Here is a 22,252-nt window from a genome sequence, read left to right on the forward strand (position 1 = left end):
CAAAAGACGGGAAATTACAGGCCAATTAGCCTGACCTCGGTCGTTGGTAAGATTTTAGAGTCCATTATTAAGGATGAGATTTCAGAATACTTGGAAATGCATGGTAAAATCGGGCAAAGTCAGCATGGGGAGGTCATGCCTGACAAATCTGTTAGAATTCTTTTGAGGAGGTAATGAGTAGGTTAGACAAAGGAGAGCCAATGGATGTTATCTACTTGGACTTCCAGAAGGCCTTTGACAAGGTGCTGCACAGGAGGCTGCTCAGTAAGATAAGAGCCCATGGTGTTAGAGGCAAGGTACTAGCATGGATAGAAGATTGGCTGTCTGGCAGGAGGCAGAGAGTGGGGATAAGGGGGTCCTTCTCAGGATGGCGGCCGGTGACTAGTGGAGTTCCTCAGAGGTCAGTGTTGGGACCACAACTTTTCACTTTATACATTAATGATCTAGATGAAGGAACTGAGGGCATCCTGCCTAAGTTTGCAGATGATACAAAGATAGGTGGAGGGACAGGTAGTATTGAGGAGACAGGGAGGCTGCAGAAGGATTTGGACAGGTTAGGAGAATAGGCAAAGAAGTGGCAGATGGAATACAACGTGGGGGAAGTGTGAGGTCATGCACTTTGGTAGGAAGAAGAGGCATGGACTATTTTCTAAATGGGGATAGAATTCAGAAGTCTGGAGTGCAAAGGGACTTGGGAGTCCTAGTACAAGATTCTCGTAAGATTAACTTGCAGGTTGAGTCGATAATTAGGAAGGCAAATGAAATGTTGGCATTTGTTTCGAGAGGATTAGAATATGAAAGCAGGGATATGCTGCTGAGGCTTTATAAGGCTCTGGTCAGACCACATTTAGAATATTGAGAGCAATTTTGGGCCCCGTATCTCAGGAAGGATGTGCTGGCCCTGGAGAGGGTCCAGAGGAGGTTCGCGAGAATGATCCCAGGAATGAAAGGCTTAACATATGAGGAACGTTTCAGGACTCTGGATCTTTACCCGATGGAGTTTAGAAGGATGAGGGGAGGATCTGATTGAAACTTACAGAATACTGAAAGGCCTGGATAGAGTGGACGTGGGGGAAGATGTTTTCATTAGTAGGAGAGACTAGGACCCGAGGGCACAGCCTCAGAGTAAAGAGAAGACCTTTTAGAACAGAGATGAGGAGAAACTTCTTTAGCCAGAGAGTGGTGAGTCTATGGAATTCATTGCCACAGAAGGCTGCAGAGGCCAGGACATTGAATGTATTTAAGACCGAGATAGATAGATTCTTGATTGGTAAGGGGATCAAAGGTTACGGGGAGAAGGCAGGACAATGGGGTTGAGAAACTTATCAGCCATGATTGAATGTGGGAACAAACTCGATGGGCCGAATGGCCTAATTTCTGCTCCTATGTCTTATGGCCTTCTGTGACACAGGACTCTGTGCTGTTCCCAGGGATATATACCGAGACAAACATCAACTGCAGCTGGAGGATCATCAACTCGGTGAAAGACACTCTTTGGTTTGCCCGAAACTTGTTGGTCTTCCAGCACAAAGAGTTGTCCCCGACTTAGTGTTGCAGACTGGCACATTCCAAAGTCCAGGACTACGTGCTGAGGGATGCACTAAAGCTTGGGGCAGCCGGCGCAATGGGGAAAGGTCGCTAAGACCTTTCTGCCACAGTGCACCGAGGGACTGGGAACTGTTGAGAGCCCCTTGGGCTGTACAGCTCAAAATGAATGTATGCAGTGAATACTAAGTGTATTATAATTGTATTGAAGCACCTCAGAGTGCAACATGATATATGTTGATAACTCCAATACCTTTGTCTGATTTCTGCATTGACCATATTGAAATGATTGTAATATTCATTGATTGTATTGATGCACCTTGTGATACATGTGTAAAAGTTGAATCTGATTGTACTTATGTGATGGTGATTTTGAAATGATTTGGAATGTTCTTCCAGATATTTTATGAATAAAGTATATTTTTCAAAAAAAAAAGAGCCGTCTGTACAAAAAAAAGTCATGAGCCTTCTCTATGCCTCATCGCCAGAACTTTCCAACAAGCACCAAGATGTAGCTTGGCTGGTGGTGAGAAAGGCCCTCCCAGTCAGATTCTTCCAACACGCCAGGAGTCTCACCCCCTCTGCATGTTGCCCTCGAGGTGGCTGTGATGGGGACGAGACCACTGTTCACCCCCTTGTGGATTGTGGCTTTGCAAAGAAGGTCTGGAGAGAGATGCTGTGGGTTCTGTTGAGGTTCATCCCGAGCAGTTCTGTGACACAGGAGTCTGCTCTACAGGCTGTTCTCAGGGACACACACCGAGACAAACATCAACTGCAGCTGGAGGATCATCAATTCGGTGAAACACGCTCTTTGGTCTGCCCGAAACTTGGTCTTCCAGCGCAAAGAGTTGTCCCTGACCGAGTGTTGCAGACTGGCACATTCCAAAGTCCAGGACTATGTGCTGAGGGACGCACTAAAGCTTGGGGTAGCCGCTGCAAAGGTGCAATGGGGAAAGGTCACTGTCTAAGACCTTTCTGCCACAGTGCACCGAGGGACAGGGAACTGTTGAGAGCCCCTTAGGCTGTACAGCTCAAAATGAATCCATGCAGTGAATACTAAGTGTATTATAAATGTATTGAAGGCACCTCAGAGTGCAACATGATGTATGTTGATAACTCCAATACCATTGTCTGATTGTCTGCATTGACCATATTGAAATGATGGTAATATTCATTGATTGTATTGATGCACATTGTGATACATGTGTAAAAGTTGAATCTGATTCTATATATGTGAGGGTGATTTTGAAATGTTTATTCATAGTAAAAGTATATTTTTCAAAACAAAAGTCAAGAGCCGTCTGTAGCCACGAGAGTCAGGGGAAGCAAGAACCATCTAAACTAGGACACCGACTCCCTTTTAATATTAACTCAACTTTTGTTGCTTAATAAATTGTCATGATGCCACTGCATCAAGTGTCTTCTTATTCAAAATATATTGTCTGGCCTCAAACTCTTTCACCTAGCACCTTTTTTTGAATGAGGGTGTAAAATTTGCAATTCTCCACTCCTCTGGCATCACCCGCAGCCAAGGATGAATGGAAGGAGATGGCTACTGCCTGTGTAATTTCCATCCTTATTTCTCTCAGTATCCTCAGATGCTTTTGATCCAGTCCGAGTGACTTATTAACTTTAAGCATAACCAACCAATCTAATACTTCTTCACCATCAATTTTTAGCCCACCCAGTGTCTCAACTGTTTCAGCTTTCACTGTGACTTTGGCAGCATATTACTCCTTGGTAAAGACATATACAAAGTATATTATAAATGTATTGAAGGCACCTCAGAGTGCAACATGATGAATGTTGATAACTCCAATACCATTGTCTGATTGTCAGCATTGACCGTATTGAAATGATTGTAATATTCATTGATTGTATTGATGCACCTTGTGAAACATGTGTAAAAGTTAAATCTGATTGTACTTATGTGATGGTGATTTTGAAATGTTTATTCAAAGTATATTTTTCAAAACAAAAGTCATGAGCCGTCTGTAGCCACGAGAGTCAGGGCAAGCAAGAACCATCTAAACTAGGACAATTTTAGATCATGAACTCTCTCCTCCATCCCCACCCCCTTTCCGATTTTCTCCCTCCTTTTTGTTTCTTCCAATTAATTTATATATATTTTTCTTTTCCCACCTATTTCCATTATTTTTAAATGTATTTCCATGCATTGTTTTATCTCTACCTTTTAGCCTTTTTCGATTCCTTCACCCCAACCCACCCCCACTAGGGCTATCTGTACCTTGCTTGTCCTGCTTTCTACCCTTAATTAGCACATAACTTTAGATATCACCACCTTCAACACCTCTTTGTCCTTTTGTCTGTGACATCTTTTGGTTATCTCCAACTATCACTGGCCCTCTATCCAGCTCTTGTCCCACCCCCTCCCCTTAAACCAGCTTATATTTCACCCCTTTTCTATTTTTCCTTAGTTCTGCTGAAGAGTCATGCAGACTCGAAACGTTAACTGTGTTCCTCTCCACAGATGCTGCCGAGTTTTTCCAGGTATTTTTGTTTTTGTTATACAAAGTATTCATTTAGTATCTCAACCACATCTCTGTCTCCATGCATAAATCCCCTTTTGGTTCCTAAAAGGCCCCACTCCTCCTCTGATCATCCTTTCACCATTATATGCCTATAAAATGTTAATTGTATGTTAATTATATTATCAAAGTTAAGGATACACAGGTGAAGGACACTGATTGATTAAGTACCTTAAGCACATATAAAAAAGGGCTCAGTCTTGGGAATTGTATTTTTATTTGATTAAATTTCCTTTTAAAGTTTGATTTTTGTTACAGTGTCACCCTCCATTAGTTTATTTTATTGATTTCTTAAAGGAGGGCTGCTGGGACACTGGGTACTAGTTAGGGAGGAGGCAGCATATGGAATGCTGCATTCTGTAAATAAATCTAGTACTAAAAAAAAGCCCTGTATCTGGTTTACTACTTTACCATCTGGTTTTGGAATGAGTTAACACTGAAGACTTTTAAATTCCCTTTAATGATAGCTGCCAGTCTCTGCTCATACTCTCTTTGCTTTGCATTTTTATATTATATTTAGCCTGGTTCTCACTTATATTATCTCCCTGACACCTGCTTCATCTTATTTCTTTCATCACACAGGGAGTTCTTGTTTTGTTCATCTTACCTTTCTGCCTTGTTGAAATATATTTCGACTTGGCAACCAATCTATATCCTCTTTAAAGGCAGATCATTGTTCGATTAGTTATTTGCCTGCCAAATTTTGATGCCAATTTAAGTGGGCTTGGTCTGTACTCACCCCATTGAAATTGGCCCTTCCCCAATTAGTTATTTTTTCCTTTCCTTGCCCTTTTCACAGCTAAGCTGAATCTCATGATATTTTGATCACTGTCACCTAAACGTTCTCCTACTGACATTTGATCCACTTAACCCACCTCACTCACTAGAATCAGATTCAGCAATGCCTCCTTCCACGGTGGACTGCAAACATACTGTGCTAGGATGTTATCTTGAACACATTTTAGAAACTCTTCCTCTCTAACCTTTAATTATCCTAACAGTGTTCTTAAAGTGTAAAATCCTCCATTATAACTACACTGCAGTTTTTGAACCTCTCGGTAATTTCCTTGCAATCTGTTCTTCTACATCTTTCCCACTAGTTGGGCGGCCTACAGAACACACCCAATGGCACCTGTTACGACCAGGTGAGGAGGGGTTGAACAGTCCCCCCTCTTTCCCTCTCCTCGTTTGACCTCAACAGGTTTTTTGTTTGAAAAGGATATACTTGCCAATTCATTGAATACTTAACTGTTTACACTCTCTGATCATAGAAGAACCAACAAAATATAAGCAAAAAACTGTGGATGCTGGAAATCCAAAACAAAAATAAAAATACCTGGAAAAACTCAGCAGGTCTGACAGCATCTGCGGAGAGGAATACAGTTAACGTTTCGAGTCTGTATGGCTCTTCAACAGAACTAAGGAAAATTAGAAGAAAGGTGAAATATAAGCTGGTTTAAGGGGGGGTGGGGGGGAACGGGACAGGTAGAGCCGAATAGAGGGCCAGTGATAGGTGGAGATTGCCAAAAGATGCCATAGACAAAAGGACAAAGAGGTGTTGACGTTGGTGATATTAGCTAAGAAATGTGCTAATAGGTGACACTAAGGGTAGAAAGCAGGATGAGCAAGGTACAGATAGCCCTAGTGGGGCTGGGGTGAAGGGAAGGGATCGAAATAGACTAAAAGGTAGAGATAAAACAATGGATGGAAATACATTTAAAAATAATGGAAATAGGTGGGAAAAGAAAAATATATACAAATTATTGGAAAAAGAGGGATCGGAAAGGGAGTGGGGATGGAGGAGAGTGTTTATGATCTAAAGTTGTTGAACTCAATATTCAGTCCAGAAGGCTGTATAGTGTTTAGTCGGAAGATGAGGTGCTGTTCCTCCAGTTTGCGTTGAGCTTCACTGGAACCTTGCAGCAGGCCAAGGATGGATATGTGGGCATGAGAGCAGGGTGGTGTGTTGAAATGGCAAGCGACAGGGAGGTCTGGGTCATGCTTGCAGACAGACCGAAGGTGTTCCGCAAAGCGGTCACCCAGTCTGTGTTTGGTCTCTCCAATGTAGAGGAAACTGCATTGGGAGCAGCGGATGCAGCAGACTAAGTTGAGGGAAGTGCAAGTGAAATGCTGCTTCTTGAAAGGAGTGTTTGGGCCCTTGGACGGTGAGGAGAGGGGAAGTAAAGGGGCAGGTGTTGCATCTTCTGCGGTTGCATGGGAAGGTGCTGTGCGAGGGGGTTGAGGTGTAGGGTGTGATGGAAGAATGGACCACGGTGTCCCGGAGGGAACAATCCCTGCTGAATGCCGCCGGAGGGGTGAAAGGAAGATGCGTTTGGTGGTGGCATCATGCTGGAGTTGGCGGAAACGGCAGAGGATGATCCTTTGAATCCAGAGGCTGGTGGGGTGATAAGTGAGGACAAGGGGGAACCTATCATGGTTCTGGGAGGGAGAGGAAGGTGTGAGGGCGGATGTGCGGGAGATGGGCCGGACTCGGTTGAGGGCCCTGTCAACCACCGTGGGTGGAAAACCTCGGTTAAGGAAGAAGGAAGACATGTCAGAGGAACTGTTTTTGAAAGTGGCATCATCAGAACAGATGTGACGGAGGCGAAGGAACTGAGAGAATGGGATGGAGTCCTTATAGGAAGCGGGGTGAGGAGCTGTAGTCAAGGTAGCTGTGGGAGTTGGTAGGCTTGCAATGAATATTGGATGACAGTCTATCACCAGAAATTGAGACAGAGAGGTCAAGGAAGGGAAGTGTCAGTGATGAATCATGTGAAAATGATGGAGGGGTGGAAATTGGAAGCAAAATTAATAAATTTTTCCAGGTCCAGAAGAGAGCATGAAGCAGTCATCGATGTACTGGAGAAAGAGTTGTGGGAGGGGGCCGGAGTAGGACTGGAACAAGGAATGTTAGAAATACCCCATAAAGAGACAGGCATAACTGGGGCCCATGCGGGTACCCATAGCCACATCTTTTATTTGGAGGAAGTGAGAGGAGTTTAAGGAGAAACTGTTCAATGAGAGAACAAGTTCAGCCAGACGGAGGAGAGCAGTGGTGGATGAGGATTGGGGAAACCAACAAGATATGTTGAGTTTAACAAAGAAAGAAGTTAGCTTTATATTTAAAATGATTTAAGTAAAACACACACACCCCACCCCGTCGCCTCCACACACACATTGGAGAAGGAGAGGTTAACTAAATTAGAGTCCATATAAGTTCAAAGGAATTCATAGTCTGTAGTGTGGTGACTCAGCTGACTTCAAGCTGAATCCAGTGGTCTTGCTGCTTTCACTCGGTCTTCAGCTTTCAGCATCGATGGGGTTTTAAACTGGATATGGATGATCTATTACATAAACAAAAACAGAAGCTCTGAAGAGTCATTCTCTCCACAGATGCTGTTAGACCTGCTGAGTTCTTCCAGCATTTTCTGTTTTTGTTTCAGATTTCCAGCATCTGCAGTATTTTGCTTTTATAAATAAAGGATGATCTCTCCAACCACAGCCGTGGAGTTGAGCTACTTCTTTAAAATTGCTGTGTGCTGCACATAGAGAGTTGTAATAGCAGATAGGGCCCACAAGCACTCGAGTGGAAGGATCTCAGCTTCTTGGCTGCTTGTCCTCAGTTCTGCTGAGAAACAATGTGCTTAAAGCATACAAAGGGTTGTCTGCCAGACATGCTGAGTTTTTCCAGGTATTTTTGTTTTGGCTTGTCATGGGACCAGCCTCTTCAACTGACCAATAATTCAAACATGGTTGTTCATTCCAATTGTAACTTGATTAGGTCAGGTCTGAGAATTCCCCCTCTTAACCAGGGTCCCACTGTTCATGTGATTAGGTTTAATGGTTTGCCTCCTCAGTTGAATATCTGGACATTGTGTTAATGGAATAGGAAATTATGGTTCTTTCATATTCTTCTGTTTGTTGTGTTTTTGCAGACATACCATCTCCATCTCAATGGGGTTGGAATGTGCATTGTACAGTAATGTAAATTAAGTAACTATCTTGGTTGTGAGGTCAAGTCACTTTAATTTGTGCTTATAACTTACTATTTTAGTCTAGTGTGTGATGTGTATATTTTTATATTTTTTATGTATATATTGTGTAGATAAGGAAAGCTGTGTGTGTGTCCAGGGTTAATCAAAGGAGAGGTTTTTGGAGTCAAATTGTCTGGGGAGTCTAAGGGATGAAAGAGTAAAGGTGTTATCTCTTTGCATTTGTAATGAGACCTTATGGTGGGTTTTAATTTACAAGGAAACAGAGTAGATTTTAAACAGCACCTCATCATCCGACTGAATATTGAGTTCAACAATTTTAGATCATGAACTCTCTCCTCCATCCCCACCTTCTTTCTGTTCCTTCCCCCTCCTTTGTTTCTTTGTTTTTTCCAATAATTTATATAGATTTTTCTTTTCCCACCTATTTCCATTATTCTTAAATGTATTTCCATCTCTACCTTTTAGCCTTTTTAGTATTCCTTCACACCACCCCACCCCTACTAGAGCTTTCCGTACCTTGTTTGTCCTTTCTACCCTTAATTAGCACATTCCTTTAGATAATATCACCACCTTCAACACTTTTTTGTCCTTTTGTCTGTGACATCTTTTGGTTATCTCCACCTATTACTGGCTTCTTGTCCCAACAAACCACCACCCTCCCCCCCTTTAAACCAGCTTATATTTCACCCCTTTCCTATTTTTACTTAGTTCTGTTAAAGGGTCATGAGGACTCGAAACATCAACTGTGTTCTTCTCCACCGATGCTGCCAGACCTGCTGAGTTTTTCCAGGTATTTCTATTTTTGTTTTGAAATTTACATTTGGGGTTGTGTTGAAATTGATATGTAGCTATTGTATTTCAAAAGAGGCTCAAAAGTATCAAGGAATATTTGCATCTTACAGGAGATTAGTGAGTAAATAGGGCATACTTTTAAATTTTACTGATCAACAATAGAGGCAACATAAGAACATAAAAGGTTTTAACATTTGGGGAACCTCAGTTTAAAAGGATTTGTGAAGACAATGAAGAACAAAGATGAAAGGGGGAAAAAGTATATATGAGAAAAGATTTTCAGCTGGAGTGAGTTTCTGGAGGGGATGTCTCACTGAAGGCCAGCCCCTTTGTTTTTTGGCTGTGGAAGATTTTTTAACTGAAGAAAGCAACTCAAGTCTTAGGCCAGGAGAATATCTGTCATGTGAATCTGCCTTTGGCAAACAACATCAACGTGTTTTGGTTCTGGGAAGTCATGGATTGTACTTCTGGTTGCAGTGAAAGGATATTTCTTGATTTGGGTAATATTTCCTGGATTTTACAGTTAAGAACTATAAGGGCCGTTGTCAAAAAAAGTGTCTCATTGGGGTTATTTTGTAAGATCTTTTCTGTGTATCTTCTATCTTGTGTGTTCACATTTCATCTTTTCTTTTAATAAACATTTTTTAATTCTTTGAATTTTAAAAGTTATCCCTGAAGTTTTGTGCTTTTGAGTCCAGTAGCTATCCTTTATCATTTCTACACTAAAAAGAAATTACAATCAGTTGAGCTAGATTTCAATCTGAGATCTGGCTTGCTCAGCATTACCTTCAGTTGCGGTCATAACAAGTGCCATCTGTCTCTCCCACTTCTTTGTGCACTTTGCTTTTCCTCTCTAATGCAACCTCTTGTTAGTTTAAAGCCTTCCCAATGGCACTGGCAAATTATCCTGCTTGGAAATTAATCCTGCCACTGTTCAGGTACAACCCGTCCAGCATGTACATGCTCCGCTTCCACCAGGAGTAGTCCCAGTGTCCCAGGAATCTAACGGCTCCCTCCTGCACCTCATCTCAAGTCACACATTCATCTGTACCATCCTCCTATTTCTATATTCATTAGTGCGTGGAACAGGGAGTAATCCAGAGATCACTACCGTTGAGGTACTTCTAACCAATTTCTTCCCTAGCTCCTAAATTCTGTCTGCAGAATCTCCTTCTTTCTATCTATGTCATTGATACCGATATGGACCATGACCACTGGCTGTTCACCCTTCACCCCTCAAAAGATCTTTGTAGCCACTCAGTGATATCCTGGTCCCTGGTATCAGGGAGGCAACAAAGCACCCTGGATTTATGTCTGTAGCCACAGAAACACCTGTCTGTTCCCCTATAGAATTCCCTATCACTTCTGCTTTCCCAATGTGCAGATATAAGTTTAACATTGTGTATATCTATCAAGAATATCCTAGAGTAAATTTCATGTTAATCTTACAACAGAAGCTCATTGCCAGATTTCAAATCAGTGGACAGCAAATGCTGTGAGGCACGTTAACCTCAAGTCCGCAATCCCAGCAAGTGAAATTCTACATCAGGGACACAAATTTATAAAATTGATCTAACGTTTGCATTTCTTTCTTGTAAGCTTTACATGAAAGTACTATGCCAGTCCTTCTGCAAAGGGTCACTGATCCATCACCATGCGGTTCAATATATTGGTTAAAGCCAGAACCAAGGGAGGATGGCAGGTCCATATTATGCAATTTATTAAAATAATCACCACTGTATTTTTGGGAATTGACAGATGATTTGAAACAGTTATTGTAACTGATATTTTCATTGCCTCTAACACTATGGAGAAGTGTGGCATTCAGGCAATCAATTGCTCCAACAATACCTGCTCCAGCAACAATAAGTATAGGAACGTAACAATCACTTGCCTTGGAAATTATATTAATTACAAATGTGCATTTTGTTTCAAACACCACTAAACATTTTGCAAAATGGCACAATTTTAAGTGGAAATTCAAATTGGAGAATTATAATAATTCTATATTTATTCTACACAATGTCATTAAAGTATCTTATGAGGTGGGTTTTGGGTGGGGACAGTGTGCTGGGAGGACCAGGGCAACAAGGGGTGAGGGGATTCCGAAATAGAAATTTAGAGAGTTTCTTCCTCACTGTGATGTGTTCAAAATTATCCATCTGGCGCCAGGGATCTTTTTTTAAATTCGTTCACAGGATGTGGGCGTCACTGGCTAGGCCAGCATTTATTGATCTCAAGAAGATGGTGGTGAGCTGTCTTCTTGAACCGCTGCAGTCCACGTGGCGTAGAAACACCCACAGGGCTTTCAGAGAGGGAGTACCAGGTTCTTGATTCAGCAGTGAAGGAACAGTGATATATTTCCAAGTCAGGATGGTGTGGGGCTTGGAGGGGAACTTGCAGGTGGTGGAGTTCCCATGCATCTGCTACCTTTGTCCTTCTAGGTGGTAGAGGTCACAGGTTTGGAAGGTGCTGTTGAAAGAGCCTTGGTGAGTTGCTACGGTGCATCTTGTAGATGGTACACACTGCTGCCACTTTATCTTGGTGGTGGGAGGAAGTGAATGTTTAAGGTGGCGGATGGAGTGCCAATCATGCAGGCTGCATTTTTCTGGATGGTGTTGAGTTTTGAGTGCTGTTGGAGCTGCACGCACCCAGACAAGTGGAGAGTATTCCATCCTAACTTGTGTCTTGCAGATGATGGACAGGCTTTTGGGAGTCAGGAGGGGAGATAGACTTTCCACAGAATTCCCAGCCTCTGTTGCTCTTTATATATATGGCTGGTCCAGTTCAGTTGCTGGTCAATGAAACCCCCAGGATGTTGATAGTGAGGGAATTCAACAATGGTAATGCCACTGAATGTCAAGGGGCGATGTTTAAATTGTCTCTTGTTGGAGATGGTCATTGCCTGGTGCGAATGTTACTTGCCACTTATCAGCCCAAGGGTGAATGTTGTCCAGGTCTTGCTGCATAAGGATATGGGCTGCATCAGTACCTGAGGAGTCACAAATGGTGCTGAACATTATGCAATCATCCGCAAACAACCCCACTTCTGACTTTATGATGGAGAGAAAGTCACTGATGAAGTAGCCGAAGATGCTGGGCTTAGGACGCTGCCATGAGGACCTCTGGCAGCAATGTCCTGAGGCTGAGATGATTGATCTCCAATAACCACAACCATCTTCCTTAATGCTATGTATGACAACAACCTCTTTTAGCTGATGAGGCAGTGAACAGGAGGCGAGTGACCTGGCGTTTGCCAGGTACATAGCTAGAGTTACTACAGAGAGGAAATCAACCAAATATGGAAGATTAGTCAAGTCTCATGAGCAGTTCCAAAATAAGCTTGCTGAAACTACCAGGATCAGGAAACAGACTCTCGACAGACTTGCACATATTATTTAAAAAATATATGCAATGAAATCAAGGACAAGGTAATTTATGCAAGTAATTATATCTCCATAAAGATATTCAGAAATATAATTAAACAGAAAACCCTGGCATGAGTTTTTAAAAGTTTATAAAAAACTCAGCTTGGAATTTAAAAACTTCATTTAAAAAAAGTAAACGCTGTTTCTTTCAACTCTCCATATCTGTCATCGCAATAGTAACACATCAAGAGCAAGGAAATTTTCCATATTCTATTCTTCAAATATATTTTGATCATCTGGCAAGCACAAACTCAATACCATGTTTAAGTGTCTCCAAACCCAGCTTTGCAGAAATCCATAATGAAGTTCACACTTTTCCCACCAAAAAGACATATCAAATCTACCCAAGTGCAAGAGCTTAGGAATGATGATATCCAAATGTGTACACCGGCATTGCTTTGATGGTCAACTAAATAAAACTGTGCATCTCAACACCACGGATCACTGGCGAACTGACTGGTCATTGCTGTCCGGCTGAAATCACATTTAGAATCACTATACCCATTAGAGTACTCATTTGCAATTTTACTTGGTATACAATGAAAAGAATTTCAATCCCTAGTGATAAGCTCACCCCTTAGGTGCCATTAGTAAGATAGGCTAAGTTGATCAACCAACCAGCCCCTGCAGTACTGCAGACACACCTGGTCCAGATATTGGATTGTCATTTAGAGTCATCATAACATTAGAAAAGGACTGTACTTACCTCCTCAGTGTCCTGTACCATTCCCCCATCCCCTTGGATGAATGATCACTTTTTTGGTCATTAGGCAGCTGCAGGTTTAAGCCCACCTTTCAGTGGACATCTGGTGCCCGGAGCTCCTCACACATGTGGCACAACTCACTTGTATGTATAAAAACATGAGCGCATTGTCGCCATCCTAACCATCATTCTCTACCAAATGGTGGATCCCCTAGTTGCAGATGCAGAGATGCTTGCCTTGCTGCAGCCAAATCATGGTGGGCACTTAACCCCGGATATACACGTGCATATTCGCATATCCGGCCCTCTGAGTAATGTATTCTAGCAGCTGTTGTTCCAAATAACAGAATTTCATAATCAGCCATCATGTCAAGTGGAAGATTTATATAGGATAGATTGCAACATGCATTCCACCTAGATATTCTCGATGCCCAAGTGCAACTCTCAGACAGGCTTGCTCATCATCAACTTGGATATTTTAGGAGCTTTGACAAATTAGCTTCTCAGCCATGATGTTGACTCACCCTCTAGGGTGACTGGTTGGTGTAGGTTGGAGTTTGCATTTCCTTATGCACAAATATTGGTCCTGGATCTTGTATGTGCCCTTAGTTGTATGCTTTGGTGATCAGAACCCCGAATGAGGACTGTTTTAACACATCTCACAAGCTGAACCTGCACTGAAATTTTGCTGTCATTAAAGAAAGATGGGAAAGACCAAAATCTGCATAGAGGTTAGAGAATAAAACAGGTTGATGGCAGGAAGCAGACTCTACAGATACTTTAAACGCCTATGGAGCAATCAAAAAGGAACAGGCTAGATTTTTCTCTAGTGAGGAAAAGGCAAAACATGCGTTTTTGACTATCACAGCATGTCGCAAGTCTTAGGAGGGTACAGTTACATTAATTTTACTGATCTTTATAAGGGATCTGGTGCATCATGCTACTCTCATGAAGCAGGGGGTAAGGGAGTACATGGTCAACTTTTGTATTTTATTTAGAGTGTGTGCTCTATTTCAAAAAGAGTATTTCAAGAGTACTTTGGGATCCGCCACTGTGAATTTACTTGATGAGATGTGCTCAAAGATTCAAGTTTTGCACCATCACAAGGGAAGGACTTCAACTCTGTTCCAAAAGTCTCCAAATATTGCATCATTCCTTTTGATATTATGCTGTCGAACATTGCTCACTATTGCAAACAATGGATTAATCAATAGAATATGGTAATGAACTCTTCCAGCTAAGATAATAGGGTTTTGCACAGCTCAAAAGGTGTTGATGTTGATTGAATAAGTCCCTGTTTCAATTGTTGATTCATGTCAGTACCCTTGGGGCCTTGTGAATGGCAACGTTCAACCTGGACTTCAGAACTATACTGAGAAGTTCCATAATCATCCATCACTTATCTAGAGTATTTTGCCTGCAAAAAACACATCCCTATATGATAAAAGATTAATTTGCTAATAATTATGGTGTAGGGGAAAAACACTGCATAAATCCAAGTACATTTATAACTTAAAATCTAGAGAAAAAAATCTTGGAATATGGTGGGAATGTGGCGCTGAGGTTACAATCAGACCAGCCATGATCTTATTGAATGGAGGGACAGGCTTGAAGGGCCGAGTGGCCTCCTCCTGTGCCTAATTCGTATGTTTGTATGTAACACAGCCAAAACCAATCAATGCTACAGGAAAAAACATGTGCTGGTAGCTGTAGAATTTGAATAGAATACTAAACGTGGGAGATTTATATTGTACAATGTGCAAAAGGCCTCTCGATTACTGTGTAGGGAGAATTCAGAGCACCAGCTGTGATACCTAAGCATAAAAACAAAAATATAAAAACAAAAAACTGTGGATGCTGGAAATCCAAAACAAAAACAGAATTACCTGGAAAAACTCAGGTCTGGCAGCATCGGAGAAGAACAAAGTTGGCGTTTCGAGTCCTCAAGACCCTTCAACAGAACGCCCACAACCCCAACTTAAACCAGCTTATATTTCACCCCTCTCCCATTTTTACTTAGTTCTGTTGAAGGGTCATGAGGACTTGAAACATCAACTGTGCTCTTCTTCGCCGATGCTGCCAGACCTGCTGAGTTTTTCCAGCTAATTCTGTTTTTGTGATACTTAAGCAACTGTGTTCAACCTTTTCATCTTGCACTCATTCCGACAAACACAAGAACACCAAATTTTAAACGATCACAATAATTTATGCCACAGGAGAAAAGGGTGCTGATTGGTTGGCAGAGTACCCATTGCTTTCTCCATAGCAACATCTTGGCCAATCAGAGTTTCCAACCACTCAGTACTCCTTTTCACCTGTGGTATAAACTGTTGTGATCATTTAAAATTCTTGTGTTTGTCCTGATGAGTGCAAGATGATTAGCTTCAGCAACTTGTCTTTCTTTTCAGCAATATTCCAGTTCTGTACTACCAGGTGACAATGGATATTATTCATTGTCAGGAAAGGTTTGCAAATGTCACAACTGTGCATTCTTCAGCCCCTGCAATTTTACAGAAAATCCTTTGAATTTATGTGAAAATATGAAGATTTTTATTCTGTCGCATCTATGGAAACAAGCCATTACAGGACCAGGGGGGACGGATGCTAGGATTTAGTTTAGTTAGCCATTTTTCACAGTGAAGCAGGAACATTTGTTCTTCATAGTTCTTTATTTGGAAGAGTGTTTTGCCTGAACGGCAATGTGATTAGAATGTTGGAAGAAATTCTGAATGTTTCTGAAGCCTGTAGTGGAGGATCTCACATCTTGTTTTCATTCATTTCATGATTTTTTAAAATCCTGGCAGCAGAAAAATCACAAATACAGAAATCTTTTCCTATCCTGATAAGACTCTGAAAGCAGAGGTTGTGCATCATGAGAATAGCAAACAAATGTTGGGTGGCTGCTTACAAGGCTGCATTCCTGCATCCTATATGAAAATGTTAATCCACCAAGAGGTTAGCAACAGTCTTTAGAATTTTTGGGTTGGATTTTCACTACTGAGGTAGGTAGAAATTTTCTGACTTGGCAGACCCGCTTTGGTTTAACAACCCAATTTTTGCTCCAAGGAGGCAGAGGCTGGATTGAGTTTGGCCTGCCAACCACAGCAGCAGATCCTAGGCGGACACGAAGGTGGACAAGCGTCATGGCAGGCTGGTTAGAAATCCCACCTCAGTTCTCTGGGCCTCTGCCCAGTTGTTTTGGATGCTGTTAGGCTCTCTAGCCCTCACACTCCATCACTCCCCAATGCCACCACCATGCCAACTCATGCCCCAAAACACCAACAAGGCCCTTCATACCGTCCATGCCCCATCCAGAGCCACTCACCTAGTAGACCTTAGGAGCCATGTGGAGATGAAAAAGATAAACTTCTAACAATCTAATACAACTCACACAGACACACCTCAGTGAAAAATCTCCCATTCAAAAATCCTTCAAAGCTTTTATATCTATTGTAAAAACAAAAATTTTTATTTAGACCACACATCAAAGACAGCTAATTCTTTAATAGTCTCTCTAAACTGTCAAAAAGTGAACTCAGTGCACCCTGTTGAGATCATTGTAGCTTTTGAAACTCAGCCAAGAATCCATAACATAATTGCCCTTGTGGAATTGTCAACAAAGAACTCTATTGAAACTGCATGACCAGAACAGGATCTTTTTCTAAGCTACACCAGATAGCCCATCAAAACAGTTCAACACAGAGGTTTTTTTTCTAACTCTCAATGACAGCTTCATTTGGTTTTTTACATGTTTAAGGAACAGGGTATTTAAAAAACTTCAGTTCATGACAGTCATAGAACTTATCTGCCCTCAAAGAGTGTTTCCATCGACTCATTCAATTTATGACTCCCACACTGTTGGTTAAGGCCCTTGAAAGAGCCAAAATGGGGTCTGTTTGAACTCAGTACCAAGTCCAAATGTTCCTGTTGAATTCAGGTTTTCACATCTGTGTGAATCATCCCCCACCCCTTCTCCCTGCTGGCAAAAACTGGGTCTGTCGGGGGGACTTCTGAAACTGGGTCCCACCTGACATTTTTAAAGGTCTGCAGAGTCTTCTCAACTCCACAAAAATCTAGGCCTTGATCTTCAAGATTGAGCATATCAGTGTACCTCTACTGTCATATCTTCTTCCTTCCAATTTCTGACTTTCCCCAATTCTCCCATCAACTCCAGCCTCAATCCTTCTCCACTCTACAGTTTCTCTCCCATTATCTCCTGCCCCACCTAGCTCATTTCCATGAGACTGACATCTGGTACCCCTAATCGTCTCGATCCAGGGAAACTATTTCCACTGGTGGAGAGATCCAGAGCAAGGGGGCATAATCTTAAAATCTGAGCCCAGCTGTTTAGAAATAAAATCAGGAAAAACTGCATTTTACATGAAGGGCAGTGAAAATCCCGATCTCTTGCTCTTACAGGCTGTGGATGCTGGGTCAACTTACGTTTTTATGAGTGAAATTGTTAGATGTTTATTAGTAATGCAAATCAAGCAAATGCATCAAAGGCTGGTAAATGAAATGGAGGCAAGATCAATTATGGTCTAAAGGAATGGTATCAAGCTCGGTCGACTAGACTTGTTCCTAAGGCTGCCCTGGCCGAAGTCACAAGTGATAACCTTTGACTCTGCAATATGGTGCATTATCCCTTATCCTCCTGAAATTCTCTGGAGTTTGAGATGGTCAACCACATCATTCTCATCCACTGCTTCTCCACCACTGTCCAGCCACATATGACTGCCTTCTGTCTATGGTTCTACTGCTACCTCTCAATGCAGCCAATACATCTCCAGCAACGGCATTTCTCACCCCACACTATCACTTCCAGAAACCCTTCAAGATCGATGTTTGGTCCATTCTCTTCTTCATTTACAAGTTGCTCCTAACTGACAAAAAGGCAAAAAGGTTAATGAGGAGAGAAAAATTGGAGTATGAGAGAAAGCTAGCTAGTAATATAAAAGATGGATAGTGAGAGTTTCTATAAATATTTAAATAAGAAAAAAGTTAACAAAGTGAGCATTGGTCCTATACAGACTGTGCCTGGGAATTGATAATGGGAAGTAGAGAGATGGCGGATGAATTATTTTGCTCCAGTCTTCACTCTGGAGAACACAAGTAACATCCTGGGAATAATCAGGAAATGGAAGGGGAGGAAATCATGAAAATTACAATCACCAGGGAAGTGGTATTGAGCAAATTGTTGGGGCTGCGGGCTGACAAATTCCCAGGTCCAGATGGACTTCACCCTAGGGTCTTGAAAGAAGTGCTAGTGAGGTAGTTGACACACTGATTTTAATTTTCCAAAATTCCCTCGAGTCAGGGAAGGTTCCATTACATTGGAAAATAGTAAATATAACTCCTTTACTCAAAAAGGGAGGGGGGACAGAAAGCAGGAAACTATAGGCCAGTTAACCCAACATCTGTCATAGGGAAAATGTTAGAAGCTATTAAAGATGTTATAGCAGGGCATTTCGAAAAATTCAAGGCAATCAGGCAGAATCAACATGGTTTTGTAAAAGGGAAATCATGTTCATCTAATTTATTGGAGTTCTTTGAAGGAGTCACATGTGCTGTGGATAAAGGGGAACTGGTGGATGTACTTAGATTACCAGAAGGCATTTAATAAAGTGCCACATCAAAGGGTTATTGCAGAAAATAAAAGCTCATGGTGTAGGGGGTAACATGGATAGAAGATTGATTAGCTAACAGGAAGCAGAGAGTTGGCATATATGGATCTTTTTCTGGTTGGCAGGATGTGATGAGTAGTAAGCCATAGGGAACAGTGCTGGGGCCTCAACTTTTTACAATTTATATAAATGACTTCGATAAAAGGACTGAAGAAATGGTGGCTATTTGCTGATGATGCAAAGATAGGTGGGAAAGTAAATTGTGAAGAGGATGTAAGGAGGCTTCAAAATGATATGGGTAGGTTAAGTGAGGGGGCAAAGATCTGGCAAATGGAGCAAAATGTGGGCAAATGTAACACTGTACATTTTGGCAGGAATAATAAATAAGATTATCTAAATGGTGAGAGATTGCAAAGCTCTAAGGTTCAGAGGGATCTGGGTGTCCTAGTGCATGAATCACAAAAGGTGATGCAGGAAGAACAAATAATTAGGATAGCTGATAGAATGTTAAAATTTATTGAGAGGGGAATTCATTACAAAAGTAGGGGGGTTATGTTTCAGTTGTACACGGCATTGGTGAGACCACCTTTGGAGTACTGTGTACAGTACTGGTCGCCTTATTTAAATAAATATGTAAATGCATTCACAGTTCAGAGAAGTTTTACTGGACTAATGCCAGGAATGCATGGGTTGTCTTATGACAAAAGGCTGGACAGGTTAGGCTTATATCCACTGAAATTTAGAAGAGTAAAAGGTGACTTAATTGAAACCTTTAAGATCCTGAGGGGTCTTGACAGGGTGGATGTAGAGAGGATGTTTCCTCTTGTGGGAGGAAACTCTTCTGGAACTAGGGGTCACTGTTTAAATATAAGGGGTTGCGCCCTTAAGACAGGTAAGGAGAATTTTTTTCTCTCAGAGGGTTGAGTGTCTTTGGAACTCTCTTCCTCAGAACGCAGTGGAAGCAGGGTCTTTGAATATTTTTAAGGTAGAGCTAGATAGATTCTTGATTAATGGGGGGGGCGGTGAAAGGTTATTGGGGTTGGCAGGAATTGGGGTTGAGGTTCCATTCAGATCAGCCATGATCTTACTGAATGGTGGAGTAGGCTTAAGGGGCTGAGTAGCCTATCCTGCTCCTAATGCGTATGTTCATATGATATCTTCTCCAGTTATGGAATCTGCTTCCATATGTATGGATGATTAACACCCAGCTCGACCTGTCCACTACTTCACTTGACTCCGTGACCATCTCCACACCGTAAGATATTAGATCATGTATTTGATCGCTTCCAGCAAATGAAAATATGGTAAATCAAAACTATCACCATTGGCATAAACTCCTATTTTCCCTCTCACCCTCATCATTCTGTCCATGAGACTCATCCCCTGCTCTCTAGACGCTATTCCCAATAAATTGCTACACACTCACTTTCCTTTCTTGGCTCCCATGTTAGTTGATACTGCTGATAGTTCTCTCTCCTCAGACATGCTCTCCCTCACCTTCAAATCTATCATTACCCTTCTCCCCCCAAAAATAATCCTTGGCTCCTTCCATCCTTGCAAACTACCACCCCATCTCCAATCTCCCTTTCCTCTCAAAAGTGCTGTTGCCTGTCAAATTGGTGCCCGTCTTTCTCAGAGCTCCATGTCTGAATCCCTCTAATCAGATTTCTGCCATTGTACCAAAATGGAAATAAAGTCACAGAAATGACAATCAATGTGACTGACAAAGGTAAACTATTCTTCCCAACCAGCCTGCAGCCTTTAACGTGGTTGACCACACCATCCTCCTCCAACGCCTCTCCACCATCATGCAGCTTGGTAGGACTGCTCTCACTTGGTTCCATTCTTACTTCAGAGCCAGGGAATCATCTGCAATGGTTTCTCTTTACACTGCTGGGCTATTACCTCTGATGCTCCCAAGGATCTAGTCTTGCACCCTCCACCCCAATCCCATCTCATCCCCATCCCATTTCTCATCCAAATGCTACCCCTTGGCAACATCATCTGAAAACAGTATCTGTTTCCACATGTACATTGATGACACCTAGCTTTACCTCACCACCACCTCTCTTGACTCCTCCACTGCCTCAATTTTCACACTGCTTGTCCAACATCCCACACTGGATGAGCAGAATTTTCCTACAGGAAACATTGGGAAGAGGAAATCCATTATCTTCAGTCTGCTACATAAACTCAGTTTCCTGGCAAGACTTTATCTTTGATCTTAGGAACTTTATGGTACTGAACTAAACTGTTCTCAATCCTGACATCATATCTGACCCAGAGATCAGTTTGCCACCACATATCCATGTCATCACTAAGAGTGCCTATAGTATTTTCACCTCTGTATAATCCACCTCTGCCCTTGTCTCAGCTTATCTGCTGCTGAAACCCTCATCAATACCTTTTGTTACCTCTAGGCTACACTATTCCAAAGCACTCTCCACCAGCCTCCCACATTCTACCCTCAATAAACTTGAGGTCATCCAAAAGTCTGTGCCTTACATGCACCCAGTGCAGTTCCACCATCACCTCGTGTTACTAACCGACATTGGTTCCCAGTTAAGCAACATCTCAATTTTAAAATTCCAATCATGGCTTTCAGATCCCTCCATGGTCTGGCCTCTCCCAATCTCTATAATTTCCTCCATCCCAATAACCCTCAGACATGTCTGCGTTCCTCCAAACCATATTGCCTTGCCTTAAGTTGCCTGGGGCCCAAGCACTGAAATACCGCACCCCCGCCCCCCCCCCCCCCAAACCTCTCCACTTTCCTGCTTTAAGATGCTCCTTAAAAATCTTTCCCGTCGATTAACCTTTTGGACATCTGCCCTAGTATCTCCTTGTGTGGCTCGGTCGTATCTTGTTTTATAACGTTACCTTGGGTCTTTTTCTAAATGAAAGGCGCTAATTAAATACAAGGTTTTGTTAATGGGGCACCAGACAGCTCAAAAGGGCCAGGTTTTGTTTATTTGAAATTAACAGCTGTGCACGTTTGAATTCAAGATTTTATCAGTTCGTCCTACTCCACCTCGGCTTTCACTAAGTTACAAAGCTAAATTTATTGGGGGGGGGGGGGGGGGGGAGGGGAGAGACAAGAAAGCTTGCCCATAGAGATCAGTTTACAGAACTTAAATATATGAATAAAAATGAACAATGCAGGAGTTCCTTCTTTAATCCACAACGGAAAATTTTGAGTCCCGCATGTAAACATTACAGACAACTTGACACTGATTTTTTTTTTCACTGAACTAACCTGCTGGCTGCTCCTTTTTAACCTAACGACCGGCCTGAGTCTGCCTCCCCCCTGTTCTTACCTCATTCGCTTCGCTTTGCTGTTGCTCTTTCTTCTTCTTCCTTTTCTGTTTCTTTTTCTCGCCGCCCCCAGCCCCGGCCCCGGCCTGGGCGCTGTTATTCTTCTTGGCTGCTCCAGCTCGGGGACTTTTCCCAATGCCGGCGCTGTTATTCCGCCCAGAGTCTGAATCTGAATCGGACGAGTCACCCTCCACCCGGAGCAGAGCGAAGCGAGAGGCGGTGGCGGGGAGCGAGGCCGAGCCGACAGCTGCCGCCATGACGGGAGTTCAATTAAACCGAAAGGGCAGGGAAACGGCGAGGG

General features: G+C 42.3%; 1 protein-coding gene across 2 annotated transcripts in view; it reads right to left on the reverse strand.

Annotated features, from left to right (window-relative positions):
- Positions 1 to 22,252, reverse strand: part of gkap1 (G kinase anchoring protein 1) — a 50,284-nt gene extending 28,032 nt beyond the window's left edge. For both annotated transcript variants that reach the window (XM_041186789.1, XM_041186791.1), the window contains exon 1: positions 21,954 to 22,252. In XM_041186789.1, coding sequence (XP_041042723.1) covers positions 21,954 to 22,208 — 255 coding nt within the window. In that variant the 5' untranslated portion in view covers positions 22,209 to 22,252. The remainder of the gene's footprint in view (positions 1 to 21,953) is intronic.

This window comes from Carcharodon carcharias, chromosome 4 (genome assembly GCF_017639515.1).
Source record: "Carcharodon carcharias isolate sCarCar2 chromosome 4, sCarCar2.pri, whole genome shotgun sequence".
Taxonomy (NCBI): domain Eukaryota; kingdom Metazoa; phylum Chordata; class Chondrichthyes; order Lamniformes; family Lamnidae; genus Carcharodon; species Carcharodon carcharias.